Source organism: Lathamus discolor, chromosome 10 (assembly GCF_037157495.1).
Source record: "Lathamus discolor isolate bLatDis1 chromosome 10, bLatDis1.hap1, whole genome shotgun sequence".
In the NCBI taxonomy this organism is placed as follows: domain Eukaryota; kingdom Metazoa; phylum Chordata; class Aves; order Psittaciformes; family Psittacidae; genus Lathamus; species Lathamus discolor.
The window spans coordinates 10,176,054-10,199,407 of record NC_088893.1 but is presented as its reverse complement, the minus strand read 5'-3'; the positions used below and the strand labels follow the sequence as shown (position 1 = coordinate 10,199,407).

Here is a 23,354-nt window from a genome sequence, read left to right as displayed (position 1 = left end):
GCAGCTCTGTATGATTCTCGGTGCTGTACGTGGCAGAGGCGCCCTCTGCACCCCTGAGAGTGAATTGGAGTCTCGCAGATCATTTTATGCTCTCGGCTTCCTTTTCTTTCCCAACCCTGTTACTGTGTCCGTTCTTGGGTTCTCCAGGGGCTGAAGCCACAGGGCCCGGAAGCACTTGGTGTCTGTCACTGCTGAGGTGGGGATGGCAATGCTGCACTGGTGACTGCTCCTGTCTGCTTTAGGGCAGCAGCAAATGAACCGCTTTTATTTATAATGATTTTACTCCTATAACCTGTGTCTCCCTAAATCAAGCTCAACCATTCGTGGATATAAGAAACTTCCATCTCCAGCAGTAGTTTCAGTGATAAAGCCTGGAGGCTATTATTAATAATAACACAACGGTGGGAGTCTTTTCATTTTCAAAGCATTTTAAGGACAGTAACTGTTGCCCATAACTACCAGCATGGCAAAGATGGGGAAACTGAGGCAGGGCTCAGTGCTAGCTCTCAGGGAAGCTTCTCCAGCCCATGCTGTTCAGGGGCAGCAGGGGTGGGCACAGGGGATGCAGAGGGACCACTGACTCCCAACTGTCCTGTGCTGAGTGCCCCAGATGGGGAAGCCCTGGAGCCCAGCTGCTAATGCACGTCTAATGGTCCAGTTTTTGCTTTCCCAAGTGACAAGTGGGTACGTGTGAAACTGAATCACGTTTCTGCCACAGAGGGCTCCGCTGCAGGTCTGAGGTGGGTGCAGTTGTCCTGGGGGTGCCAGGAGTCATTGTCCCTGCTGCCCCATGTTCCCTTGCACACCCCACCGTTCTCCCAAACCCAGCTCTGCTCTGAGGTCTTTGCTGGGGAGGGACAGTGACAGTGACATGAGCATCATGGCCAGCCTGGGCGCACGACCGGCACCAGGAGGGAGTGGATATGAAGGGGTTGTGGGCAGGGACAGCGCAGGTGAAGCAGGGAATGAGATGCTAATGGAGAGCTGTCCTTGCTCACTGGGATTGGGGAATCAGCCCAAACCAACCCGCTCCGGACCCCTGCTACTAACGGGGGGGATCTGCGGGTGCCGGGGTGCTCAGTGCGCGGTGTGGGGCAGCGCTTGTGGGGCTCACGGGCATCCCGGGGCACCCTTGGCGGTGTAGGGAGGTGTGTGCGGGGCTGGCCGTGGCGGGGCACCGGCTGGGGGCAGCCCCGGGCGGTGTGTCGGGGCCGGGCCGGCGCTCGGCGCTGCCGCGCACCGGGGGAGGGGCGGACCAAGCGATTGGCCGCTCCGACGGCGAGACCCGGCCCCGCCGGGCGGCTGCTGCCGGTGACACTCGCCCGTCCGCGCCTCCCGGGCCGGCCGGTGCTGCCCGCGGCTCCGGCACCATGGACCGGCTCAGCGGTAAGGGGCGGTGGGACGGGGCTGGACGGGACGTGCATCCCCTCTCCCTTCTGTGCCGGGCGTGAGGCGCCCGGCGATGCCCGTGCGGAGCCGGGGGACAGCGGGTCGCGTATCCCTTTCCAAACCGAGCGGGTGCACCCACCGGATCGATGCGGGACTTTGTCCCCTTGGTGCCTTTGCCCCCCACCAACCCTGCGGCAGGGCCAGCAGGGACACAGACTGGTACCAGTTTCCCTTCGCTGGTCGGATGGGTGAAAAGCCAGTGGCTTGAAAGCAAGTTGATGGGGTGTAAGCACTTGTTAGGGGCAATTATGGTCGTAGAAAGGGAGGTGGCTGGTGTTTCCAGATGAAGCTGGCCGGATCCAGAGTTTCCCTAGCTGGGGAGGATGCCGGTGGTCTCGTAAAGCCATGGAGGACCTGATCCCCACCCTGCTGGGAAGAGGCTGTGTTCCCACATGTGTGTGATTCCTGCCTGCAGTCTATGGCATGGGGCTCACGTAGCTGTCGGGCTTTGATCTGGGATATGAATAAACCTGCCAGGGCTTTGGGCCAACTTTGCAGAGAAGGTCTGGGCTTTCTGCTGGGGCTTGCAGGTCGCTGAAGGGAGCAGAGGAAACTTTCGGGCTGGGGGTTTGCTGCTCGCTGCTGCTGAACGGTGGCCTGGGGCTGCAGGTGATGACATGGTGTAGCATGGGGGTACTGGCCCTTAACCAGTTCTCAGAGGTGCCACAGAAGCACCAGCCAAAAATTATAACGGAGGAGGGCAGGGGCATCCCTGGCTCTGGTGGTTGGGACCACGCAGAAATCCCAGGGTGGTTCAGACAGTGCTGGGTCTGCAGCTCTGGGTCAGCACCAGAAGGACCCGAGGGTCAGGAGTTCCCCTTCCCGATGTAAAAGGATGGGGTGGCGTTTCCGCAGTGGAAACTCAGTTATTAGGAGTTTGACTCCTGGGCTGCCGCTCACGGTGTCTGTGCTCAGGGAGCAGTGCCAGTGCCCAGCAGCCTGCGAGAGGACAGGACGGTGACAGGGACAGCCTTCCCCCGCTGCTGCGGCTCGCCCTGCCTGCCAGCCAGCCAGGGTGGCTTTGCCAGCGCTGAAGGAGGGTGCTGTTGCTGGAAGCTGTGTTGTCAAATGACATGTGATGGCAGAGCTGTCTTTCAAGGTTCCAGAGGGCCTCACTGATGGGGAGAGAGGAGAGCAGAGGGTCTTTGCTTCCCATCCTCCTGCTGTGCAAGCTGGTGGGAGGCCGCCCAGAATCAAACCAGGGGCCAAACCGCATGGACGGGCAGGGGGTGCCTGGGATGCTGCAGAGACCATCCTGGAGCACCATGCAGACAGGCCTGGGCATGGTGTAGCTGTTCTGCAGGCTGACCCTGCTAGAAGAGTGCCACTGGTGCTGTTTTATCCCCCTCATTGGTGCCTGCTGTGGTAGTGGCTGCAATGCCTGCTTTGCTTTGTAATGAGTTGCTGTTAGTATCTGGATGGCTCTTTGCTAATGTAAACCTCCTGCTCATCACCCTGAACTGCAGGATCACTCTGTGCCTCACAGAGGGGAGGTGTGCAGGTCTCACCAGGCTCCCTTCCCTAGCACAAGGGGTGCTGGATCTGAGGTGGGTAGGAGCTCTGTGTCCTATTTCCAGCCCCTACCTGCCCTCTGGCAGCCCCTTTCTTCACCTGGAGCTCCGGTCGGGCCCTGTGTGTATCCTGCCTTGCTCTTGCTTTATGATCTGCCAGCTCCTCCATCTCTACCCGTGCTCCACCTGAGCCTGCTGCCTTCCCAGTGCAGGGCTCAGCTCCACACCAGTGGCTGCCTGTGGAGCTGTTTTGGGTTGTGCTGATGGAGAAGCGCACACGTGTGTGGTTTGGGAGGTGATCTGTGCCATGAGCTTTTGTTCTAGCAGGGCTGTGCTCACACACGGCTTCTCCTCATTAGTGACTCTTCCCTGACCTTTTGTGCCACCAGAATTTAGCTCCTGCACCAAACTTATCTGGGGTCTAAATCCAGCAAAGCCAGTGGAGGTGTGTCAGGGATAAACTTGGCTCCAGCTTGCCCACAGGAATGGGGAGGCCACGGGGTTGGTGGGAGGGAGCCCGGATCATTCCTAGCAGCCGGAATCCATGCACGGAGCCCGGTGGATGAGGGTGCGGAGTGGGTGAGAAGCAGGGATCAGCTGCTAGCGCCAGGCAAGTGCCGAGCTCTCCCCCGCATTGCAGCCATTCCTTCCGCTGGAAACCCAGCTGCTTGGATCCGCCGCCTGTTTATGGCGGGGCGCATGTGGGGAAGGGGCTGAGCCCACCGTGGGCTGCCCAGGCCCCTGCATGCTGGGCAGAGCAGTGGGAGGATGGCCCCAGGGGTGCTGATGCCAAGCGGAGCACAGCGACACTGGAGTTATCTGTCCTGTATCTTCCAATATCCTTCTCTGCGCCACGCTGCCCTTAACCAAGGGAAATGGGCCTTGCTGTAGGTCCTGGATCACTGTTGGAGCCAGCCTGGCTGCTCCAGAAGGACTTTCCCTGTACATCACGGGTGCATGTTACAGCAGGGGCTGCTGAAGAGCACTGGTGCTCCCAGCCAAGGTAGTGTCCTCCAGCCAGGGCCCCTGGGGACTGTGCTGGGCTGTGTGGAAAACCTGCCTCTTTCCCACGTTTGACCTGGAAATGCTGTTTTCCGGTGCAAATGTGCTGAGCTGCGAGGCTGATTCACCCTTTGCTATGGAGCAGCGCTGAGCCCCCGTGTACCTGAAACCCTCCTGCCTGCAGCAGACTGGTGGCTCTTATCCCAGCCCAGGAAAACTCTGGTTAAGGCTTTGAAGAAGTTGTCTCATCCCAGCAGTGGGAAGGCTTTTCAGGGGAGGACAGGGAGCAAAAACTGAGCTTGACGCAAGCTTTGCGTGTGGCTCAGTAGCCAAGTAACTTGCTGGGGACAGAGAGAGCGATTTAGCAGAGTAGAGGCCTGAAGTGGTTTCTGACATCCCAGACTCATGTTCTATCCTCTTAACCCTTCCCTACACCGACTACTATCTAGCTTGGCACAGCCAAAGCTCTCTCCTAAGGAACACACATCTCTTCCTACATGTAAGGAACCTTAAAATTAAGGGCACAGCTGTCAATTCTGCGAAGTATCTACTGAATGCCACCCTTCCAGGGCAGCAGCAGGACAATTGGGTTGGAAACCTCCCAAGGTTGCTGCAGCCCCTTCCATTTTTGTTCCTGATATGCCTCCCATCGCATCAAAGGCAGGCTCTTTGGCAGGCAGGGGAAAACACTGATATTTCGTAAGAGTTTAGAACGAAAACAGATCTTTGCTGCGAGGGGTTTCCATGCTCAAAATGCTTTTTTCTTGTTCTGTTTTTGAAGTGGGTTTCATGCGCGTGTGATCCTGGAAGTGATAAGAGGGAGCCCCGGGAGAGGCTGGTATGTTCTGATTACTGGCAGTTAGCAGGAGATGTGGAAGGAGTGGCTCAAAGAATGGCTTTGGCTTTCTTCTGGGTTTTTTTGCACATTAAACCCATCCAGCTTGGTAATGGGGGGAAAAACCCTTTTTGGTTCCTTGTCCACTGGGTGCAGCCTCCCATTTTATGTGATCTCAGTGTCATCTTACGCCTTCGGAAGCTAAGGTTGTAAAGAACAGAGCCAGGAATTTCCTACCAACAGGTTTGATAGCTGGCTTTTGTGTCCTGCAGTTAAAAGCAGATTTGGTGAACCAGTCCTGGCACTGAGGGAGCCATCGGCAATAACCAGAGCAGTCGCATCTTCCCCTGTGCTCCAGCTCATTGGCTTTTCCACTGGGATAAACTGGTTTTCCTGCTGGGATAAACTGGCTTTCCTGCCTCTCCATCCCTGCCCTGCAGGGGTTAAGCGGGTAGGAAATGCTGTCGGCCGGTGGCCTTGCCACTGCACCTGATGCTCCCGGCGGAGCTGGGCAAGGGAAGGAAACGGAAGGGCTGTTCTCAGCTGAGAAAATACGCTTATCCTGCCTTCCGAGGGTCCTCCGGGGCAGCACGGCCATGGCCCCACACACAGACACCCTCTGCCTTGCCCTGCCTGTCCAGGAGCATCACTGACTGCAGGGACAGGGCTGAGCTGGCCACTGAGAGGGTCCCAATTCCACTGCCGGGCAGGGCGGACTCAAGCCCAGCACAGCTCCCAGCTCCTGGGCATTGCCAGGTCGGGGCAGGGATGTAACACAGGAGGCTGGGTGCTGTGTCCTTGTCTCCCTTCGACTCTGTGGAGATATTTCCCCCACAGAAGGCCTGTGGTTTGTCCTCCCACTGCCTCTGAAAAGAGGGGTCCACACTGTGCAACGTGGCTGAAAGCATTTGGGAAAGCAGAGCTGGCTGGTGGCTAATCCATTAGCTCCTTACAGCAAATCCTGCACCCATATCCTGCTAGATGAGAGTCTCATACCCTATTATGCTTCTGAGGGTCCAGTCACTTTCACAGCCAATTGTGTGACTCTTCCTCCTAAAAAGATGTGTCGGCCTTGCCAGCCTTCCCACATCTCACTCCTGCGGGTTGGGTATTGCACCCAATGTGTTTTGGATCTTAGTTTTGGGGAAGGACACGGAGAGCAGCCTTTTGGGATGCAGAGAGCTGGGATGTCCATTTTGGGGATCGGGGGGCTGAAGGACCCACCTGGCCCTGGGTGTTGACATAGCTGTGCCTGCCCACGGGCAGGGCAGTGGGGAGAGCATGCCCACAGGAGAGCCATTATCAAGCACTGGGGTGCTGAGTCAGCGGGTTTCCCACCACGGTGCCTGCAATTAGCTGTAATTCCTGCTGTTGTGCAGCCTGAGGTTTGGTGGAGACGAAGGGCTGCAGAGAGGTGAGAGCTTCAGGTCGCCCCAGCTCAGAGACAGCAGCAAGGTGTGACGGGGGGAGGATTCCTGATGCTCTGCTTGCCACAGGGGGTGGTCACAGGGATGGGTAAATGCTGTAGCACTGGTTCCAGGGCCAATCCCAGTGTCCGTGGGGAGCCCAGGCCAGCCTGCTGCTGCCTGCGCTGCAGAGTTTGTTTGGAAAAGGCAGACACCAAAATTCAGGTTGGAGGAAGCAGAGTTTATTCTGGTTCTGACTAATGCTAACATCTCCCCTCTGCCTGCAGCTTGTTCTTTATACATTACTCAGCAGGTCTCGCCCCTGCCTGACTATTCCTTTAAAGGGCATCTCAAACCTTTCTTTTTCATTCATTATTTAAACGTATTCTCCAGCCAGCAGCCTCCAAGCCCCAGGCTGGTCTGGCCAAGCATCCTGCCATGCACCCGCTGAGGCTGGCACTGAGGTTTGAAATGCAGCCTGGAACTACTGAATCTGGTCCAGGTATATTTGCAGAGCTAATTGTGTTAACTGGGCTGAGCTGTGGCTGGAAACTACTTGTTCCTGGGGTTAGGAGGCCCCTAGGAATCAAGGGCAGAACAGACAGGGAGGAGGCTGCCCATGCACTGCCTGGGGGCATGAGCAGGGTCAGAGCGATATCTCACCTGGGTGTTTTTATTTGCTTGACTTGTTGCTGTGCTCAGCAGTAAGAGGGCAATGGAGAAACCACCCACTGCTCCTCTGGGGTGGGGGCAAATGCAGCCTCTTGGGGTTTAGAGGGGTAAAGTTTGCTTTCGGAGAGCTAAAGCAAACAGTCCTCTCCAGGAGGTGAGGAAAGAGCTGCTAAGCCATCAGTGGAGGGGGATCAGCCCCTGGAGAAGTCCTGCTGCAGCATGGGGCACTGGAGGGTGGTTATCTGCCTGGGTCACAGGACATGGTTGTGGGTAATTTAATCAGGCTGTTAATTATTACCTGCACCACTTGTGAAGCTGCTCTGCTTTGACGAAAGTTGCTGTGTGGAAGGACATACCCTGCAGCCCAGCGAGAGGCTTTCAATCCTCATGGCACTGTTGGAGGCTCTATGGGAGATGCCATCAAGGGGACTGGGCACCAAGCAGAGCCCTGGACATGCAGTTGCTGCTGTTGAGGGGTTGATTTTCCACCCACAGCCATGCTCTGAGTATGAGCATCCCCAGGAGAGCCTGGACCAGCTTGGGGCTGCAGAGCTGCACCCTTCCCTGTGGGCCATGCTGAGAGGGGTGCGCTGCCTTCACAGGGCTGGGTGCGAAGGGAACCACCACCATCCCCTGGTTCTCCAGTTCCTCCTTTAATCTGGTTACATACAGAAGAGGCCTGACTGGCCCCACAGCAGTGAGGGATGGGTTTTGCTGTGTATGAGCTGGCAGGGGCGTGAATGCAGGTGATAATCTTTGCCCTTTGCAAGCTCTGTCAGCCTGTAATTACACATCTTTCTATTCAGGACTCTTGTTGTCTAGTTTAAGACTGTGACAAGGATGTGAAACTGTCTCTCCTCTAGAAAATAGTGCACTAGGATGGGGATGTTTGGAGTTTTCTGTGACCAGTTCCCTTGTGCCTGGCTTGGTGTGCTGGGCAGAGCAGCTCCCCTTGTTCTTCTCCCCTTTTAGGTGGTGATGAGGACTGAGAAACCCATTCTGTGCAGAGGGACAGGATAAAGGGCCTGGGGACAGCCTGGCTGCAAGGACAGCTCTGCTGCCCGGCCTCAGGTTAGACTTGCTGCTTGGCTGGTCTCTGCTGGGATGTGAGCTGCTGGGAGCCAGGCCATGCGATAAGGCTTTCTGCAGGGCTATTTTTACTGGGGAGAGGAGCCGCTGCTGGCAAGGGCACTGGGGCAGATACAGGACCCTTCACACAAGCACTGCTGAAAGCTGGAGCTGTGCTGGGAAAGGCATCCCCTCCTGAGCTGCTGTCAGCATTGGGGTGTGCATCTGGAAAAGATGGGGCCACAGATGAAGGAGGCATAGCCAGGGCAGTTTTCTTGCTATTTAACCTCTCTGGTTGCTCATCTCCCCTTTCTCAGGTCTGGAGTGGGATGGAGGGGCCCCACAAACCCCGTGGGCTCCTTCATCTAAGGAGAGAAGCCAGCGGGAGGCTGTGCTGGGAAGGAGAGCAGGCAGGGACCTTCTGCCCCCTCGAGCAAGCAGGTTTCACATTCATCTCTCGCGATTGATTTTCCAAGGTTATCAGCTAAGGATATTAGTTACTGTGAGGTCAGGATGATGAGATCCCAGACGTGTCCCTGCCTGATGCAGCCTGGCTGTGCAGGCTGTGCTGTGGGGAGGCAGCAGGGAGGTGCTGGGAGTCTGGGGGACAAGACAGAAGGTTTGAGCTCGCCTTGTTCCCCACAGCACTGGGGATGCTGCTGCGGTGCCGGGGGGGAGCAGGGACGCTGCCAGGTCCTGGGGCTAACAGCAAGGTGGTTAATCACAGTGAGGGGTGGGAAGAGGCACCGGCTGGAGCAGTCGGAGAGCTGGGAGGGTGGAGGGTTCCTGGCCATGCAGGAGCCAGCCCCAAGCACTCAGTCTCCTGATGGCACTGTTCGATGCAGACGTGCTCCCCCCATCCGCCCCACTCAAGGGGCCCTTGTTTCCAGGAGGAGATGATTCATGTCCATTGAGTAGCCCCTTAGCAAATCTTCCACTGTTACGGGGGGGGGGCAGAGTTTCAGCGTGATCATTAATGGTTGGCTTTTCCCTAAATACCCTCTGGGCTGGAGCACGATAAGCTGCTGCCACAGCCGTGCAGGGAGCAGGAGGTACTTTCCAGGCTGGTATTCCTGGCCCCACCAGCTCATCCCAGTCATCCCAGTTTGCACCATGCCCAACTGGTGACGTCTGGCCGGGAGGCTGTGCCTGGCTGGCAGGGATGCCCTGCTCATCCCTGCCGCCTCTCGGGGCTGAGCGCTGCCCTTCCTTCCCCCAGGGTGCCGTGCCCTCGCCGGAGCAGCAGTGGCCGCAGGCAGGCACTGGCGTGTCCTACTCCTGCACAAAGGAACAATTCTGGGATCGCTGCCCCCGCCAAGGCGCTTCCTCACCGGCTGCGCGCCTGCCTCCTCCCCGTCGGAAAGAAACCTCCTTGGGAATGGGAACGGGAACAGGAACTGCCCCGGGAGCTCAGCTCAGAGCTCAGGAGGCCACGGCTTTCCTCCAGGAGCAGCGGTGGGGGAAAGCTGGCCCTGCTGGGGTGGGAAGCAGCGCGCTGGACGGGAACTGTCAGCGTCCAGTTAAGGCATCCCCCCTCCGCTGATGCCCACAGCCTGTGCTGGGACAGGCAGTGAGGGATGGAGGCACATCCCGGTGCCTGGGTGTCGCTTGTCAACATCAGCCCATGGACAGGTCAGAGTGGTTTGTGTGCTACAAGCAAGGCCCCCAGCAGCGCTGGGTCTGTTTGTCCCATAGGGCAGGTGACCCCCCCTCCTGGGGCTGGGGTGTCCCCTGCTGTGCCCCCTTCCCTGGCCCACGCCCCAGCGATTGATGGCATCCCAGGAGCTATAAACGTTTGTTTACCGGTGTCGATGGCTCTAAGCAGCCCCGCGCAGCAGGCAGAGCATCCCAAGGCCCGCCCGTGCCAACAGGAAGGGTTTATTTTTGCTTGGGCTTTATTTTAGCTGCAAACAATGGTGGTTACTCCCAGCATCCGATTTCCCCCTCACCCCCAGCCTTCACCTGGCGCTGGAGGAAGCGTGGCCGGGGGCAGGAGGAGGACAGGAGAACCGCAGCCACAGGATGGAGGTCCCCATCCACCTCCCACTGCAGCAGCCTCGCAGCGTTAGGTGCTGTGAAACAGCGTCTGCCCTCCCCGGGGCTCTCTTTCAGGCTGCAGAGCCACTTTCCTTGGGGGTGACAACTCCACATCCATTGTCTCATCCCCCCCCCCAAAAAAAGCTGTGTCTGAACACCAGGAAACTCCTGCTCTGGCTTGGCCAGAGCCTCTTCCTCCTCCTCCTCTTCCTCCTCTCTGCAGGTTGCTGGAGCAAGACCCGATTCCTGCTCTGTGACGGAGCAGAGGCCGAGGAGGGGGAGAAGGGCTCTGCAGCTGCAGGCTGTGCCTGGACCCTTATCTCTGTGCTGTGGAAACAGGTCCCTGGGGTGGGGGGGAGTGTTCATTGGGTCTAAAAATAGAGCTGGCCTGGGTGCAGGGTGAAGAGGGGTGGTGGGCGAGATGCAGCTCCTTTGCCAGCATCGTGCTTGATACCACTGCCAGGGCAGCAGAGCAAACACTGCCCTGTTGTGAATAGCAGCAGCATCCTGGTGCTGGTTCCCGGCTCACCCCACCACAGCAAAGCTGCCCTGGCTGCCCCCAGCCCATCCAGCCCCACTTAGTTAATGCTAAAGCCATCTGCTGCCCCGGCTCCTGGCCTTCCCAGGCTCAGGGACCTCACTGACATCTCCCCATCCCACCACGCAGCAGGACAGGCTGCAAGCATGGAGAGGAGCGAGTTCCTGGGAGGGGAGGCTGGCTCCGCTCCCTGTGTTGGGATGCCTGTGTCCAGAGCCTGACCCCAGCAAAGCAGTGCGATCCCACAGGATGTCAGTTGTAGGAGAAGCCGCAGAAGGAAGCAGGTGGGAGCCATTTGTCAGTACCAGAGGTGGGTGTGAGGCCGGAGGTGTCCGTGTCCCATCAGCGGCTACTGCAGGAGCAATGTGCCATTCACACATGACCAGGTGACTGTGGGTCAATCACATCAGTCCCCATCGCCCTCCTGGCTGGAGCAATCTCCCCTTAACTTCCTGTAGCCACCCCATTGACCTAATTTACGCTGAAAGCCTAACGAGTGTAGGAAATGAATTTCTTCCCTTCCTGCACTGGCCCCAAGCAGGGCTCGGCTCTGCAGCTCTGTGCCCTCCTGCTTTGCAGGCCTCTTTTAGTGCCTTGTGTTTTGGAGGATGTTTAACAAGGGAGATGGAGGGGACAGCTCAGCTGTGGGGAACAAAGGAGCCTTCAGTGCTCACCCTGCCTTGTGTGCCCAGCTCAGCACTGGGTGCTCAGGACGCTGTGATGAGCTCACCCGGCTGCCATGCTGGCCACAAGCCTCCCTTATCAGCCACTCTCATTCCTTGTGTGCAGCAGGGACCCCTTGCTGCCTGCTTTGTCACTATTAATAGGAACCTTCCTGCCCTTTTGCTCTCAGCTGGCCTGAAGCCTTGACACAAGAGCTGGTGGCTGTGACGGGAGATGTCCTACACAGGGCAGGGGATGGGGATGCTGGTGACCACCATGGCCTGGGCTTCCATGTGCTCTGTGAGGCTGATGTAGGGAGTGCACGTGGTCCCCATCTCTTCTGTGGGAGCCTGTGGTTAGCTGAGAGCATGCAGAGCCGGGGCAGCAGGAAGATGGGTGTCTCCTTAGATGCCTGCAGGTGCTGGGTGGACAGGGAGCATCTTGCTTTTTGTCCAATCTGCTTCCTTGCTAGTCCCCTGCCCTGCCAAGCCCTGAAGGGGAGGGCATCTGACCTGGGCTGGAGACCACCACCACATTGCTGAGCAGGAGCCTGCTCCATTCCTGCCTGTGCTGCACTCTGCAGACATCCTAGGGAGCACTTTCCCTTCCTCCCTGCCTCTGCAGAGGGGCAAAGAGAGGGCCATGAGAACTGAGTGCTTACCCTCGGTCATCATGCATGAGGTTCTTGCGTGGCGGAGCAGGTCCCCACCCCAGGAGGTGCATGGTGGAGAGTGGCAGTGAGCAGAGCACCAGCAGGACCTGCATCCTGTGGCTGCCTGTCTGCTGTGCAATGCTTTTCCAGCCCAAGGAGCAGGACCTCCGCTTCCCTTGTGGTTGCCCTCTATTTTCCTATGGGCTGGGGGATGCTGTCAGCTCCTTCTGGAGCTGTGCTGAGGCTTCTGCTCCCCGACTGAGGGTTACCTGTCCTGCTTTGGCCTGCCCACAGGAGATGAGTGCTGGCAAAGCTGCTCTTGCCGAAAGGGCTGAGGCTGCTGTTTAGGTTGGCGCTGGGGAGGGAGGAGGAAGCAGAAGGTCTGCGGAGATAGAAACCCATCGGCTGGGGCGGCAGGAAGAGACTTGTGAGGCGCATCCTGCCTTGTGTCCTGGGGAGGCAGGGATTTGGGGCTGGGCACACTGTCTCCTTGCCCAGGGGCTCATCTTGGCCGGGTGCTGATCTCTATCAACCCACTCACATTTGGCTTTCCTTCAGCTGAAAACAGCAGTTGGTTTGACTGCACTGTCCCTGCTTTGGGCAGCAGCTCCAGTCTGCTTCCTGCCACTCCTGGGAGGCTCACTCCATGCTCTGTGTCGTGGCTCGAAGGGTGGAAGGTGGGCACCCAAACTCCTGGGTCAAACTATAGCAGCGCAGTTTTAGATGGGTGCTGGACAGAGTGGATGTGGTGTTAGGGCCCAATAGAGGGCCTTAAAGAGCATGAGTGACGAGGATCCCGTCAGATGCAGCAGCGCATTGTGCTCTTCTCCTGCGAAATACACCCCATGCCAGCCCTCACTGCTATGGGATCCCAGTACCTGGTGGTGGGGATGGGTACAGCCCAGACAGGGTGTCCCTGATGCTCCATACTCCTGGGCATGCTCTCCCCTCCTTGCCAGCCATCCCCATCAGTCGGCACATCCAATCTGCCCCTGCAATCACCTCTGTCTCTGCAATCTCCTACTGTCCCTGGAGACCCAAAGCCAGCTGCATGCTGCCCAGCTGTGCCATGATGACTTTTGGTTGCTGCCAAGGGAAGGGATCCTGCACACACTTGCACTGGAAGAAACCACAGCTTTATTCTGCCCTCTGTGGCCTCCAGGGCTGCAGGTTTGCTGGTGTCCCTGAGCTTGGCCTCTCCAATGCATCTCCAGCAGGCACTGCACCCTGCAGGACCACCCTGGGCATCTGGGTGTACCCATGGTCCTGGGTAAAACAGAAACTTGGCTTGAGATTTGGCTCAGTTCTGTCTTATCCTGCTCAGAGGAGATTGGTACAGGAAGAGACCTGGGATGAGGATGTGGTGCACTTGCAGAACTGGGGGTGTGGGAGCTCAGGAGAGATTTCAGGTCCTCCCCATCCTTCCCATCTCTTGCTAATGTGTTGGTCAGCCACTGCCAGCCCCATAAATACTGCTTTCACTGATGAAACTGTTTATGTAGCCATGCTCTGACATGCAAATACCCGAGTGTTTTCTGGACCCTCACTGCGTGGGTAACCCCACAGCCGCTGGGTGCTAAAAAACTAGCCCAAGAATCACCACATCAGAAAGGAGACCAGAACTTTGTGTTGTGCTTGTGATGGTGATTTGTGGCAAATTCTCTCTTCCTGCTTTTTGCTGGGCTCTCCCTGTCTCCCTTCTGTCTGCTGGGATGATGCTGTGCTCAGGTGCAGCAGCAGCCCAGAAGCTGGTGGGTACTGGGACTGGTGATTGGACTTGGTGATCTTAAAGGTCTTCTCCAACCTAGATGATTCTATGATTCCCACACATCAGAAAGCTGATGAGCTGTGGCTTCTGCTGCAGCTCCTCTTTGCCAAGATTTCCACTGTTCTCTTGGCTGCACCTTGGGCTGTGTGTGTTGGACCAGCAACACAGAGCTGGGTGGGGAGAGCCCCTCCATGCTCCCAAGCACCTTTCAGGTGCCTGTGTTGGGCAGGGACTGTCAGCTGGGGCAGGGACTCCATGCATGGAGTGAAGAGTGGGGTGGTTGGAGTGGGGTGGATGAGCTGCAATGATACAGGGAAGGAGTGGCAGCAGGGCAGAGGAGCTGCTGTTGGTGAGCCTGGGGAGGAAGGCTCTAGCCTGTGTATGGGCACCATGTGGAGGTGGGCTGAGCACAGCAGAGGAATATGAATGTCCCCCAGCTGGAGGTGGCATTGTAAGGTGGCTCTGGAGATGGCATCTGGGTTCCTTTTCCTTCCTCCCTTTCCTTCCCTCCTTCCCTCCCTCCCTTCCTCCCTCCCTCATCGTCACCCAGGGCCTGTCACAGTGAGGGGTTACCAACAGCAGTGATTGGTGTCGGGCAGACAGAGGTGTAGTTTTATCTGATGGAAAAATATGTGTCCTCAGCCCTTTGATACTGGTCCAGTAGCATGCAGAGCTGGCGTTCCCATTCACAGGCTCAGCAGGCTGCATCCTGGTGTCTGTGTGCAGGTGGAAGAGCTTGTGCATGGAAGGAGCACGTGTGCATTTAGCAAATGCCGCCTGAGCCGTGATGGGCCAGCTGGGAAAGACCCACGTCCTGGGGTCTTCCATACGTTCCAGCCCCTTCTGCCTGTTTTTAACAATACCAACCTGGCTGACGGGCTTTTCCCTGCTCTCTCCAGTGCTTGATCAGCTCCTGCCAGAGCTCAGCGTGTTGCTCAAGCTGCTGGACCACGAGTACCTGAGTGCCACCACGCAGGAGAAGAAGCTGGCCGTGTCCACCATCCTGCAGAAGCTGCAGCCGCCCGCAGGTCTGTGTCCCGCTCCTGTGGTGCTTGCTGTCTGTCCCCAGGGCTGGCAGCTGCCCCACAGAGATCCTGGCCAAATCCCCAGCAGGGCAGGAACACGTTCTGCATGGCAAGGGCGCTCTGCCTCTGTGCCCAGTGCCGAGCACATGCTCAGCCCCCTCGGGGCACTTTGCTCCCTGGTCCTGCTTCCCATCTTCATCCCACCCTGGATGCAGGGGCCGGTGTCAGCCCTGCCATGGCTGCAGGGGGCTGCTCCCTGTGGAAGCGGCTCTCCACAGAGGTCTTCCTGCCTGCTGAGTGCAGGGGTTTCCATGGGAAGGCCAGGAGGACCTGAGACTTCACAGCCTTCCCACCTTCCTGCCCTCCTGGGGAGGCGGCGGCAGCCCTGGGGATTCCTGGGTGCCTGCTCCAGAAGGGTGCCCCATGGCATGGTGGGGTGAGCTGGGCTGTGTCCTTGGGTTGGTGTCTGCGGGGAGGAAGGGTGCCAGTGCTTGTCCCAGCCACCCCCAGGCTGAAAGCATCCTTCTCCTCCCAGGGAAGGACGTGGACTACATGTATGTCAACACAGCATCCCTGAGCAATGGCACCAGCTTCGTGGAGTCTCTCTTTGAGGAGTTTGGTACGTCTTGGGGCCCCTGCTGACAGCAGGGCTATTGGGGTGCCCGGGGAAAGAGGGTGAAAGCTGTATCCTTGTGTCTAGCATGGGCATCATCACCCCAGGCACTTGCTCCCACTCCCCCATCGCTCTCTGGGGCCTGGCCATTGGGGTCCATGCAGCAGCAGTGGTTACCAGCAATGCCATCACCCAGCACTCTCCCAGTGAAGGGCCATAAGTGCTTGCCTGGCGGTCCCTGGAGGCATGGCCGGGGAGGGCATGGGGTTGGGGTTTCCCACTCCCTTCACCCTCTCGCTTACCCCGGGCAGACTGTGACCTGCGGGACCTCCAGGACATGCAGGAGGAGGAGGGGGACATCGGTGAGGGTGCTGCAGGGGAGGAGCTGGCGAGGACCCAGACGGCGAAACCTGTGAGTGCCTGAGTGCCCCGATGAGGTCTGCTCTGCACCCGCACGGGGAGCTGGCGGTGGCCGGGGCTGGGGCCCCTTCCTGTCCCGTGTCACCGCTGGGACCCATCATGACCCGCTCTGCTAACGCAGTGGTGTCTCTGCCGCAGGTTCCTGTGGACCCTGCCCCACCACTGCCCACCACTCCCCCGCCTGAGGATTACTACGAGGAAGCCCTGCCCCTGGGCCCTGGCAAGGCCCCCGAGTACATCACCTCCCGCAGTGAGTCCTGCCCTGTGCCGGGGCGGGGGAGACCCGAAAGCTGCCCTCTGCACCCCCTGCCTGCCCGCCTGGCAGCTGGTCCTGGGGAAGGCAGCACCACTGCTCCCACCAGCGCTGATCCTGTCTTGTTCCCCTCCCATCCCGCTGTGCTGTTATTGCAGGGAGTTGTATGCTCTGGTTTGATAGGGAAGGGAGTGATGGGGAGAGGCTGGATCCACAGGGAGCCGATGTTGAGATGCCCTGGGAAGCTCATGTTGAGATGCCTCGGGAAGCTGCGCTTCGCTCTGCCCTGGCTCACAGCTCGCTGCTAAGAGCATCCTTGGGGGAAACCAGCCCCTGTCAGCTCTCTAACAGCCCCTGCTGCTCCTTGCTTACTCCACAGACAGCTCCAGCCCCCCCAACTCCATCGAGGATGGCTATTACGAGGATGCAGACAGCAGCTATCCTGTCACCAGGATGAACGGGGAGCAGAAAACCTCCTGTAGGTATCTGGTGCCTTTGCTTCAGCAAAAGTCCAGCCCTGAGATGGGGCTTGAGCACTGGTCTGGGGGCTGGTGGGGTTCAGGCTGGAGAACCTCTCATATCAGAATGTGCTGGCCAAAAAACAAGGAGCGTGTGGTGCTGTTTGTCATGGCAGCAGAGTCCTTGTGCTGCAGAATGGGTGTAACTGGTGCCGTGTCTGTCACCATCACGGGGTGGACTGTGCAGCTCTCATGACCTGTGTGAGGTGCCTCTGCCATGGCAGAGGAGGTCTGAGACACCAGTGCAGAGCCCTGCTCCTCCGTGCCCTGTGTGGGAGGTGTGTGCAGAGGGCCAGCACGGGATGCTGTGATGCAGGTAGAAGGTTTAACCCAGGCTTTCAAAGTTGGAGCCTCACACAGAAATAAGCCATCCATGGGGTTTGAACAGATGCACCTGGGACTGGCCTTCAGCCCATGAGCATCCTGCCTGGTTTGGAAGGGAAGTTGAGACTGCTCAGGTCAAAACACTGCTGTTTGCAGAGGATGACATGGAGTCCTTCCATTCCAGCACCCAGCCCAGGCTCTGCCCCAGAGCAGTGTGTGGGGGTGCGCAGCAGGCAGGACCTGGGGTGCCATTCAGGGTGACTCGCCTGCTTCCTTCCAGACAATGACTCGGATGCGATGAGCAGCTCTTACGAGTCGTACGATGAGGAGGAGGAGGAGGGGAAGAGCCGGCAGCTCACACACCAGTGGCCGTCGGAGGAAGCCTCCATGAACCTCGTGAAGGACTGCAGGATTTGTGCCTTCCTGTTGCGCAAGAAGCGCTTCGGACAGTGGGCCAAGCAGCTCACCATCATACGGGACAGCAAACTGCTGGTGAGCCCAAAGCTGCTGTGGGACAGAAACCTGTCAGTGGGTTATGAGGGTGATTGGGTCCAAGCTGAAGAAGAATAGCACTATCCAAGCCAAGACCCTGTCCCAAGGCTGCCACTGCCCTACAGCACATGCAGAGGCTGCCCTTGCTTCTTTTACTAGCAAATGGAGGAGTCCTCTTTTCTGGGACCCCATGGAGTGAGGGGACACCCTGCAGCCCTCTGCCACTGAGCCTGGCGCAGAGACTGAGCCATCTCCACCTGTGCCACCCCAGAGGGACCCCAGCTCTGCCAGTGTCTGGGCCCTGAGCGGTTCCCTTTGCTTCCCGTAGTGCTACAAGAGCTCCAAGGACCGTCAGCCACACGTGGAGGTGCCCCTGGGCTCCTGCAACGTCATCTATGTCCCCAAGGACGGGCGGCGCAAGAAGCACGAGCTGCGGTTCTCGCTGCCGGGGGCCGAGGCGCTGGTGCTGGCCGTGCAGAGCAAGGAGCAGGCTGAGGAGTGGCTGAAGGTACCACAGCCCTGGGAAAGGTCTTGCCCCCTGGAAGGGGGCTTTGCTCCTATCTCTTATCATCTGGGGGGTGGCCAGATGCTTCCCAGGGCCGGGGCGCCTCCGGCGCTGATAGCCCCCGCGGGTGGGGATGTTTGCTTTCCCCCTCCTTCCCCATGGCCCTTTCCTGCCTTTGTTCAGGGGCAGGAGGTGGGGGCTGCGGGGGGAAAGGAGCCTCTGAGCTCACCACAAACGCCGCTGTTGCCCCACATGTGGGAGAACAGGGTTGTTTTACAGAGCCACGCTGTGCCCGCCTGTAAAGCAGGGGGTCCTGGTGTGCCCTATGCTGGCAGGATGAGAGCGGCTCGGCACCCACGGCCCTCGCCTCTGATTGACAGATTCCCAAAGTCTCTGCCAAAATCTGCCAAACCAGTTGCAGTTGAAGGGGCCAAGGTGTGGGTCACACCTCAGCAAGCTGGGCTGGTGCCCTCAGCAGGGCTTGCTGGCCTGTTCTGCAGAGAACAGGACACATCCCAGGGGTTCAGCCTCGCGTTGGCAGCAAGATGGGAGCATGCTGAGCCAAGCGGAAAAAGCCCTGTCCCTCGGGTCCATTTTGAGTGTCTGCTGGGGGCTGTCTCCACAGGTGATAAAGGAAGCCAGCAGTCCGGCCGTGGGCGGGATAGAAGCCCCCACCTCCCCGGTGATGCCCTGCAAGCTGGACCTGGATAAGGTGATGGTTTCTAACCACCTCACTGAAGTGCTGCATGGGGCTGCTGTGGCCAAGACTGGGGAATGTGGGGCTGGAAACATCGAGCTCCTGGTGCTGGGCAAGGAATCCTTCTCAACCCGCGCAGCAGCTCTGTGGGGCTTGTGGGGCTTATGGGGCTCTGTACCCCTGGGGATGGGGAACAGGACTCCCCTGGCACCATGACACATCCTAGCCCTGCACAGGAGAGTTGAAGGGCTGGTGGTGGCTGTTGCTTGGGAGCAGCACAGAGGGATGCTGCTGACAGGGGGGATGCTGCTGACAGGGGGGATGCTGCTGACAGGGGGGATGCTGCTGATGGGGATGCTGCTGACAGGGTCCTTGCTCTGCCCTCCCACAGCGTCTGTCACAGGAGAAGCACACCTCTGACTCGGACAGCGTGGCCACGGGTGAGACCAGCTCCGCAGCAGCACGCAGAGAGCCTGGCGAGCATGGTACGGTCCCTGCCCCAGCCATGCTGGCTGTCCCCCAGCCAAGGGTCATCTGTGCGCTCCACAGCTGAGAGCATCCTCTCCTGGTGAGGTGGATGCCATGAAACGCACCAGGGGCACACAGCTACCCTGTCCTCCTTCCAGGGAAAGGCAAAAAGAGTGGCTTGGCTGACCTGAAGGGCTCGATGAGCCGCGCGGCAGGGAAGAAGATCACCAGGATCATCAGCTTCTCCAAGAAGAAGCCTTCCCCCGAGGACACGCAGACCTCCTCCACCGAGGAGGACATCCCCTGCTGTGGTTCGTGTGGGCTGGGGCAGAGAGGGCTCGGCTCATGTGGGGCTGGGAGCAGCAGGGAGCAGCATCCTTCCTCCCATATAGTGGGCAGGCTGGGGGTAAAGGGGCAGTGGGGAGGGGGAAAGGGCATGGAGCTGCTCCAGGCCTGTGATATGCCTCAGGCTATGAAATGGTGCCCAGCCCCAGTTCTCCAAATAGCTGTGGTGCATGGGGAACCACGTTTCACTGTTACCTGTGTCCAGAAAACAGGCTTAGGTCACTGTGTGGCACTGAGCTGGCACCTCACCTGGAACCAGGGTGTTCCTGATGGCTCTCTGCGGGGAAACTGAGGCACACAAGGACCAAAGTAGTAGGGAGCCATGCTGTAATCTCTGTGCAGCCATGTCTGAGACCCTTCCTTTGGCCCTGCCACCCCCAGGCTACCTCAGCGTCCTGGTTAACCAGTGCTGGAAGGAGCGCTGGTGTCGCCTCAAGGGCAACACCCTCTACTTCCACAAGGACCGCACCGACCTGCGGACACACGTGAACGCCATTGTGCTCCGGGGCTGCGAGGTGGTCCCGGGGCTGGGCCCCAAACATCCCTTTGCCTTCCGCATCCTTCGCAGCGGGCAGGAGGTGGTGGCGCTGGAGGTAAGCAGGCACTGGGGTGGGCAGGGGGTGCTGGGGAGCATCTCCTGTGATGATCCCCACTTGCATCCAAGTAGTGCTGTGTTTTCCCCTCCCCTGCATGTCAAGGAAGCCCAGGGCTGGGGCTCTTGGGACCTCCTCCATGTGCCTGCGTGCTTTCTCATATGGATGCTCCTAAGTCTTGCACACACGCTTCATGTCAGAAAGCACTTCTCCACAGCAGGGCTTTGTGTTGGGAGACAGGAGTGAGGACGAGAGCTCGGGAGCTGGGCATGCACCCCAAACCCTTTTCTCTCCCATAGGCAAGCTGCTCCGAAGACCTGGGCCGCTGGCTGGGTCTTCTCTTGGTGGAGACAGGCTCGCAGACAGCACCAGAGGCCCTGCACTACGACTATGTGGATGTGGAGACCATTGCCAACATAGTGACGGCTGTGAGGCACTCCTACCTGTAAGGCTGTCCTCCTGCTGTGCTGCGGGCTGGCAAGGGGCTGTGCTGGGGGCAGAGCATTGGGCTGGGGATGGAGATCCTCAGCCCTTGTGCTCCCTAGAAAAGGCCCAGACTGGGATACTGTTTGTGCTGTGATGGTGGGGAAAGCCAGTGCCCCAGAAGTTGGGCAGCCCAAAGCAGGGCACTTTCCCTTGTAAAGAATGGAAAGCATAATGTATTTCATCAGTGTGGATGAAGGACTCAAGGGATATGTGTGGTAAGGCAGAGTGAGTAGGGCAGAGTGCTCATGAGTGAAGCTGGGAATGCAACGCAAGAATCCCTCTGTGATGAAAGGGCTCACTGCGGGGCTGGCAAATGGAAGTGAAGACCCCATCTCTCCTCCTGCAGGTGGGCCAGCTCCTCCCAGGACCACCAGCCAGACTCCTCCCGTGTGGTGTACGATGATGTCCCCTACGAGAAGGTTCAGGTGGGTGAGGCTCCGTGGCTCGCCCTCTCCCACCACTGTGGTCGGGCTACAGAAGATGCCCTGTGATGGCCCCGTGGGTGTCACAGCACGGTGTCCTCCTGTACCACCGCAGGCCGAGGAGCGGCCGGCAGGCGCGCAGGTGAAGCGCCATGCATCCTCCTGCAGTGAGAAGTCGCGGCGGGTGGACCCACAAGTGAAGGTCAAGAGGCACGCGTCGAGTGAGTGAGGCCCTGAGCCACAGAGCTCCATGGGGACCCTGGCCAGGGCTGGGGGATGCTGCTTCCACAAGGGGGTCTGCAGCCAGGCTGGGGTTGACCGGCTCCGGCACACGGGTGATGGGTTGTGCTGTGCTGGCTCAGCTGGCATCGGTGCAGCCAAACCCAGAGCCTTCCTGACAGGGTCTCCTTGGGCATGCAGATGCCAACCAGTACAGGTACGGGAAGAACCGGGCGGAGGAGGATGCCAGGCGATTTCTGACAGAGAAGGAGAAGCTGGAGAAGGAGAAAGCATCGATCCGCAGCGAGCTGGTGTTGCTGCGGAAAGAGAAGCGAGAGTTGCGGGAAGCCATGAAGAGCAGCACGGGTAGGTTGGTGCCATCCAAGTGCTGCAGCTGCGGCTGCTTGAAGGCACTGGGGACACTGGGCTGGTGGTGGCACTGTGGCTGTGGGCTGGGCTGGCTGCAGCACACTGCCAGGCTGGCGGCCCCATCTAGTGTCCCAACCCAGGAGGATGGCTGGCTTCTTCATCCTCGGGCAAAGGCGCTGAGCTGGTGTGCTTGTGCAAGCAGGGCCGAAGCTGCAGGAGCTGGAGCAGCGGGTGGCGGTGCTGGAGGAGCAGTGCCGGCAGAAGGAGGAGGGACGCGTCGACCTGGAGCTGAAGCTGACCGAAGTGAAGGAGCGGCTGAAACAGTCGCTGGCGGGAGGCCCGGCCCTGGGGCTGGCTGTGACCAGCAAGGCTGAGAATGGGGTATGCGTCCCTTCTTCCTGGCTCCAGCTTCCCCTAGCAGTGATGCTTGGGTGGCGGGGGAAGCAGCACATGGAGAAGAGGGGCTATCCCTGCCCCTTTGTCTCATTGTGGACAGAGGTGGGAAGCGAAGCATCAGTTAGGTTTGGCCACATCAGTTTTGACCTCAAGACAGTTTGTGCTTTTTCCTCTTCCTGGCTGTCCTTGTTCCCTGGGTCTCCTAAATCCCTGTCCTTCTTGCTCCCTCTTTTCTACAGGAAGCTACAAACAAGCCGAATGGGAGCACCCCTGAGCACTTGGTCCCTGTTAACTGTGCAGCTGAACTGAGGAAAAGAAGTCCCTCCATACTCCCTGCCAACAAGGGGAATGTGCTGCGGAAGGCCAAGGTCCTGCTTCACTTTCTCTCTGCTCCCTGGCCCCATGGGAAATCTCAGCCTTTGTTCTGTCCCTTTTGCTTGATCATGAAATCGAGGGATTGGGGATTGGCTCCGTACCCTAAAAGCAAGGGGTACTGCCAGGGTCCCCTGCAGCCAGGCTGACCCAGCTCAGAAGCACTCACTGCTGGCGTGATCCCAGCTTGCAGGCAGATTTGGGAAGTGCAGGCTGGGTGGGCAGGGACAAAAGCATTGCTTTTACAATGCCTAAGGCAGCGGTGACACTGAAGTGGCCCAAAGCCCCCAGAAGGGAGGGATGCCTTTGAGCTCAGTGCTCGCTTCTCCAGCAATGTCTCCTCATCCTCTGCTTTTTGTCCTTTCTCTGCAGGAATGGGAGAAGAAACAGACTTAAGCCAGGCTGCAGGAATGCCTGCCAAGCCCCGATGGACACTGGGGCGCACAGAGGAGCTACAAGCCCCCTTTCTCCAAGGCGCATGGGGCAAGAGATGCTGTCCCACACCCCACCACTGCAGCACCATCTGCCTCGTGGGCAACACTATGAACCATGGGGAAGGGGCGGGAGGGGGATCTGGGAGGCGGGTGGGGAAAGGGGAGTCCTTTCTGGATCAGGGTCACATACTACTGGGAAACCCATCTCTGGGGGAGCCTCCCTGGGGCAGAAGTTCAGCACAAGGTGCATAAGGAAGGAGAGGGGTGTCAGTCGGCACTGCCTGCGTGCACTGTGATTTATCAGGATCAGCGTGTGCCACCCTGGGGATGCTGGCAGCCAGTCTAAAGCTTTCCAAAGTGACCACGGACTTGTTGGGGTTTTTTGCCCCCTTCAGTGTTGGAGTTCATGAGCTGCTCAGGACCGGACATTTTCGAGACGCCGATCATTTGCCCTGCTCACTGCTCCCAGCTCCGCAGGGTCTCATCTCAGGGTTCCTTATATCTCAAGCTCAAATGCCGTTGTGCAGTATTTCCTTCTTGTCTTGCAGGCAGTAAGGGTGAGGGCATGCTGGCTTCCCTCAGGAATGAACAAAACTCAAGTGTCAGCATTTGAAAGCAAATTAACAATGGACACTTTTCAACCTTGCTAAACAGCTTAGAAGTGCTGCAAAGGGCTGAGGCTGAAGGCAGCCCGGCTCTCTCTTCCCTAGCCCCATGCTAGCTTTTGGGGGCAGCTGGGAAAAGGGACGGGGCTGTCTCCCAGCCAACAGCACATTCGCACTATTGCTGCTGCAGTCAGACA

The 23,354-nt window shown here is 58.6% G+C and overlaps 1 protein-coding gene across 1 annotated transcript; it reads left to right on the top strand.

The window, feature by feature from the left end:
- Nucleotides 1-1,306: 1,306 nt before the first annotated feature.
- AFAP1L1 (actin filament associated protein 1 like 1) lies at nucleotides 1,307-22,676 on the top strand. The gene is made up of 19 exons (XM_065690604.1): nucleotides 1,307-1,386; nucleotides 14,501-14,629; nucleotides 15,162-15,245; nucleotides 15,551-15,651; nucleotides 15,798-15,909; nucleotides 16,292-16,390; nucleotides 17,035-17,246; nucleotides 17,575-17,754; nucleotides 18,377-18,463; nucleotides 18,840-18,933; nucleotides 19,075-19,227; nucleotides 19,643-19,854; nucleotides 20,154-20,299; nucleotides 20,687-20,765; nucleotides 20,878-20,983; nucleotides 21,183-21,347; nucleotides 21,553-21,731; nucleotides 21,986-22,114; nucleotides 22,491-22,676. The coding sequence occupies exons 1-19, from the start codon at nucleotides 1,371-1,373 to the stop codon at nucleotides 22,512-22,514; spliced, it is 2,307 nt and encodes a 768-aa protein (XP_065546676.1). The 5' UTR covers nucleotides 1,307-1,370; the 3' UTR covers nucleotides 22,515-22,676.
- The last annotated feature ends 678 nt before the right edge of the window (nucleotides 22,677-23,354 follow it).